Here is a 5,865-nt window from a genome sequence, read left to right as displayed (position 1 = left end):
ATTTTGTATGGTTAATACGCGTGTCAAATACAAGAAAGACCCAGAATTTTACTCTGGCGGTGTTATTTATACACTTATGAAATGAATACAAAATATAACGGTGGCTATTTAACTATTTACAAAATGTATGTACATACATATATGGCTTATAAATGTTGTAGTACGTATGAGTGAAGATGATTTAACTACACGTATACACTCATGTATATATAGGTATGCTAAGGTGGTAGGCAAAGTGATAAGTATACCCAGCGGCGGTGTAAACGAGTATACCCAGCGGCAACATTCCCCCCCTAGCAAAGGAATCGTGATGAGTATTGCTTAAGTATTGCCGGTGACATCCAACACTGCCACCTTGGTTGCGGGCCTTTGCATTAGACCCTTTTGCGTTTTTATAGTTACCCGTCGCACCTGTTCATCTTTTGCTTTTACGACATCAACGATGATACCCTTCGGCCAATAAATTCGCGGCAGAGTCTCATCAACAACAACAACAACGTCTCCGATTGCGACTGATGCCCGCTTGCTGAACCATTTGGCTCTACGTTGAATGATTGGAGTATATTCCTGCAGCCAACGTTGCCAGAACTTGTTAGCGAAGTCTTGTGTCTTGTGCCACTGCTGTCGTAGGTTTGATGCCTCGTTGAAGACTGATTTGTGTCCGTCGGTAGATCCGAGGAGCAGGTGGTTTGGTGTGAGCGCATCGTCGTCTGCGCTGTCGAGAGATACAAATGTGAGTGGTCTAGAATTGATTGTAAGCTCCACTTCACATAAGGCACTTTTGAGCGTTTCGTCTGTAAATTTGTACGAAGGGCAAATAGCATTCAGGACGGATTTAACGGAGCGGATTAATCTCTCCCAGGCCCCGCCCATATGTGGCGCCCCTGGTGGGTTGAATCGCCAAACGACGTCTTCACAATTTATGTTTAGCTTTTCGATACCATTAGCATTTGTGCGCAAGGCCTTTTCCGCAGCTTTAAAGTTTGTGCCGTTGTCTGTATAAATCTCGCGTGGTTTGCCTCGCCGTGCCACAAAGTTCAGAATGCACATTATACAAGAACTGACGTCTAGACTATGTGCGACCTCCAGATGAACTGCACGGACGCTCAAACAAGTAAAGATTACTCCCCACCTTTTCTCTCTGCGCCTTCCAATCGAGACATGTATCGGACCGAAAAAATCTATTCCGACATAGGTGAAGGGACGCTCAAAGCTTGCCAAACGTGCAGCTGGTAGCGGAGCCATTTGCTGAGTATTTGGCTTAGCGCCATCGTTCTTGCAGCGTTGACATGACCTTCGTATTTTGCGGTAAAGTACTCGTAGGCGTGGAATATAATATTGTTCGCGAATCGAGTTCAAGGCTGCTTCATGAAATTGATGATGATTTCGTTCGTGGTAATGTCGAACTATTAAAGCTGTGATTGAGTTGTTTGTCGGTAAGATTATAGAGTCGCCAGTTCTTAAGCTTTCGGCTCTTCCCCGTGATCTGAGTATACCTTCGTCGCTTAAATAGACATTTAAAGAGATTAGTTTGCTATCGCTTTCAATACTCTTACCGCATTTGAGGTTGATAACTTCTTGCCGATATTCACTCTGCTGTGTCTCTTTTATGTGCGCGCTCTTAGCTCTGTGGATAATCTTGTCACATACGCCGGTAGGTATTTGCTCCTTCTTTATCTTGGATTTTAGTTTTTCTACGAACAATCTTACCATCGCCATCGTCAAGTATAATCGACGCCAGCTTGAGAACCTATCAGCATCGATTAAAGGTTGTGTGGTTTCGCCTTTGGTTATATGAAAGGTAAAATGTCGGAGTTCAGTATGCTCCACTGGTCCGAGGTCGTCGCATTTCGGCCAATCGGTTTGATTGAAAGATAAGAATTTCGGCCCGTGCAGCCAGATATCGGAACTTTGTTGCCGGCTGAATTTCGTTGCCAAGTCAGCAGGGTTAAGTTTTGAGGGAACCCAATTCCAGTCAGTGGCGTTGGTCGCCTCCAATACCTCGCCCACGCGATGCATTACATACTGTTTGAAATTTCTCGGATCCATGCGGAGCCATTTGAGCACGGTCTTTGAGTCTGACCACCAGAATCGAGCATGAATCGGAACTTGTAGTGCCTTCATCACATTGTTCGCCAATCTTACGCCAGTCACTGCAGCTTGTAGTTCGAGCCTCGGGATAGATACGGGCTTTAGCGGTGCTACTTTTGACTTAGCGGCCACGATGATAGTGTTGACTTCGTTTTTGTTTTTCACTCGCAAATAGCAAGTTGCCGCGTAAGCATACTCGCCGGCATCTACGAAGGTGTGGATTTGGTTGCATTCGGAGTCTTTTAGAAGTTGTGAATAACATCGCGGAATCGTAATAGAGGTTATTGCTGGCAACAACGTCTTCCACTGGCACCACTTGTTGTAAAGCGGACCTGGGAGTGGGTCATCCCAGTTAATGGCCGATCGCCATACATCCTGAAGTAGTATTTTAAGACCTATGGTGTAATGTGCCACAAACCCGAGAGGGTCGAAGATGGACATCAACACCTGGAGTACTTCCCTTTTGTTTGGGACCAAGCTACATTGCAAGATGTCTCGTCTCATTTTGGAGAACCTGCAAATAAACTTAAAAACATCGTTAGTTGGATCCCAAAACAAACCTAATATTTTTTCTGCATTGCTTAAGTCCTTAGGAGTTTGATCTTCGACGGACTCCCCGGGAAGTTGCCTCAGAACAGCTGATGAGTTAGATGCCCAGTTACGAATGTTGAATCCAGCTTGATCGTGAATTGCTTTCACTTGCAGAGCCAGTTCCAGTGCTTCTTCTTCGGTATCGACGCTGTCGATGAAGTCATCGACGTAATGATGCTTTTGTATTGCTTCTACCGCTCGCGGTGATGTTTGCTTGTATTGCTCTGCATTTACATCTCGAACAAAGTGAGCAATGCAAGGTGCGCAGCTGATGCCGAAGGTAAGCGCTTGCATAACGTAGATGTGAGGGTTATGTAACTCCTCACAGTTCTCGTGCCACAAGAACCTCTGAGCGTGCATGTCCATTTCTCTTACGCGAATCTGGTGGAACATTTCGGCAATGTCTCCACAAATAGCAAACTGCCCAGTTCTAAAAGCCAGTAATACGAAGACTAGCGAATTGAGTAGATCTGGCCCGCACAGAAGGAAATCGTTAAGAGCGGCTCCATCAGATTTGGCCGCAGCGTCCCACAAAAGGCGCAACTTGCCGGGTTTGTTGGGGTTTAGTGTGATAAATATCGGCAGGTACCACTCGTGGTCGTATGATCTATTTACTTCGTCTGCAGTTAACCTTCTTGCGTAACCTTTGCTAATTAAGTTGTCTATTTGCTTCTGCATGTCACGTTGCAAATTGGAGTCCTTAGCTAACTTTTTCTGCATACATCTGAAGCGTTTAAGGGCGTTGTCGTAACTAGCTGGTAACTTTGCGTCGTCATGCTTCCACAACAACCCCACTTCATAGCGGCCCTCTCTTTTTTCACACGTTGAATTTAGAATTTGCAACGCTCTACAGTCTTGTGGGGACATGAGCTCTCTTTTTTGCGGCATCTCTAGGCTGAAGTACTCCTTGATCTCTTCGTGTAGGATTTCGTATTTCTTTTCGCAGTCACATATGTGAATATTCAATAGTTGTGAGTCAAAGTGGTTAGTAGTACCTCCCTGCAAGGTCCAACCTAAGCGACACTTAGTGGCGATCGGCTCAAGCCAGTGTCCCTCACGAGTTTTGATAGGCACCGCAAGTTTCCAACAATTGGCTCCTATTAGAATACCCGGCTCGGCATTTTCATATGACTCGATCGGAAGCCCGCGTAGATAAGGGTATTTCTTCGTAATTTTCTCCATATTAAGAGACTGGCTAGGCAAGCCCAGTCGCGAAACGGTGTGCACTTCATTCGCATTGAGTCGCTTTCGATCCGTGTGTTTTCGCCGGTCCAGCGAAGGCACAGTGATTCTAGCTCGCCGTCCAAGCCCAAGGAATCATAAATGTGTTTTTCCATCAATGTCACGGATGATCCCTCGTCTAAAAAGGCGAAGGTTTTTATGGATTTACCCTGTGAGTGTATGCGAACGGGTATTATACGAAAACATGGTGCATCTTCATCATTACCTACATGAGTGTTTACCAGTTGATTATTTATTAGAGGTGGTGTGGTATTTTGCTTTTGCTCAGCATACGTAGATACGCTCTTCGGCGTGTTTTTATGAAGAAGCTTGTGGTGCTTTGATTGGCAACCATCGACTCCACACTCCCTGTTCGCATAACACTTTCGGAGGTGCATGTTAAGGCATTGTCTGCACAATTTATTGGATTTTACTACATCCCACTTGCGCTCCAAGGTGAGTTTACTAAATTCTACACACGTCTGTATTTTATGATCGGTGCACCCGCATAAAACACACCCAATTTTGTTATGATTTTCGACACCAGTTGCTTGCGTGTGTGCGTTAATTACGCCACTCTTTTTGGATACACGTGGTGTGATCACCTTACTTGCTGCTTCGGCTATTTGGAAAATCCAATCACTAAACGCTTTAATAATTGGTACTCGCTCTTCTCGCTGTAACATTGCCCAATTTAACTTGTGTTGGCTTGGAAGCTTGTCAACGAATTCCTTCACCAACATTGGATTATTCAGATGCGCCTCCATATGGCAGGCTTCCATCGTAGAGCAGATGTTTTGCACGCACAACGCGAAGTCGATAAGACTTTCCAGTTTTTCCTTCAGCGGTGGAATCGCCCTGGCTTTCTCCACCAACGATTCTAGTATATGCTCTGGACGTCCAAAACACATCTTAAGTGTTTGAATTATTTCCGGGACCATAGAGGGGAGAAATAATTTGCAGCGTACCGTCTCATAGGCCTTTCCCTTGAGACACTTCTGCAGCCGCATTAGGTTTTCGGCGTCGGTGTACCCCGCTACTTGCGTGCTGTTTTCGTAGTTACTTATGAACAGCGGCCAGTCATCCGGATTTCCGCTGAAGGTAGGCAAATCCTTTGGTATTACTTGTCTAGCGGCAAGCTGCGAAGAAGTCGGAGCTGTAGTTGTGCGGTTGATTCCGATAGACGAACCGCCTGCGCTTAGTATTTCGTACTTTTTTTGTAGATACCTTTGCTCTATTTTTCGCTCCTCTTCCAAGAGTTCCAATTGTAGTACGTGCTGTTGGGCTACGCTGTCGTAACCTTGAGTTGCATCAAGTCGCGCCCCACATTGAGCGCCAGTTATCGGTGGAAGTAGAGGTTGTTGCATAGCTTGCTGTCCTAGACCCGGGAGTTGCTTGGCAGGTGGGAACATTGCGGTTGAATATATCATTGGTGGGTTCGCGCGATGCGCATTGGAGGTGATAACGGCAGGAGTCATTATCGTTGCCGTTGATACGATGATATTGTTTGCTGTTGTAATTGAACGTATTGGTTGTTGACCATGTGTACCGAATGCTGCAGAATTATTATTCTGTACGTCCGTATTTGGCGACGATGCTGCTTGTGGTTGCCCGGTCGTTACCGTAGATATTTCACCATTACATGTCGGGGGAGCGATAGTGCTCTTTTCAACGTGATTTGTCTGCGCGGATTCGCAAGATTTACAATTCCAACTTATGTTGGCCACGTTACTATTCACCCCGACACAATCGTAGTGGAACCACCTGTCACAGGAGTCGCACTGTACCATGCGGTCGGTATCTTTTTCACAACAATTATTGCAATTGTACTCGTTAGACATGTTTATTAACTTTTATTTTAAAGAAAATATTTTTAAAGATTTGTTGTCTCTCAAATAAATGACCAAATACAAATTTTTTTAGCTTTGCTTTTAATTTTATTTGCACTAATTCATGTGCTAC

General features: G+C 45.0%; 1 protein-coding gene across 1 annotated transcript; it reads right to left on the bottom strand.

Annotated features, from left to right (window-relative positions):
- Positions 1–321: 321 nt before the first annotated feature.
- LOC118756370 lies at positions 322–3,864 on the bottom strand. Its single transcript, XM_036491136.1, has one exon. The coding sequence runs from the start codon at positions 3,862–3,864 to the stop codon at positions 322–324; it is 3,543 nt and encodes a 1,180-aa protein (XP_036347029.1).
- Positions 3,865–5,865: the final 2,001 nt, after the last annotated feature.

The sequence above is a fragment of the Rhagoletis pomonella genome, unplaced genomic scaffold, assembly GCF_013731165.1.
Source record: "Rhagoletis pomonella isolate Grant_MI unplaced genomic scaffold, Rhpom_1.0 Rhpom_scaffold_10046, whole genome shotgun sequence".
NCBI lineage: Eukaryota > Metazoa > Arthropoda > Insecta > Diptera > Tephritidae > Rhagoletis > Rhagoletis pomonella.
Note: the sequence above shows the minus strand (reverse complement) of the source record. Positions and strands in the feature narration are given on the sequence as shown.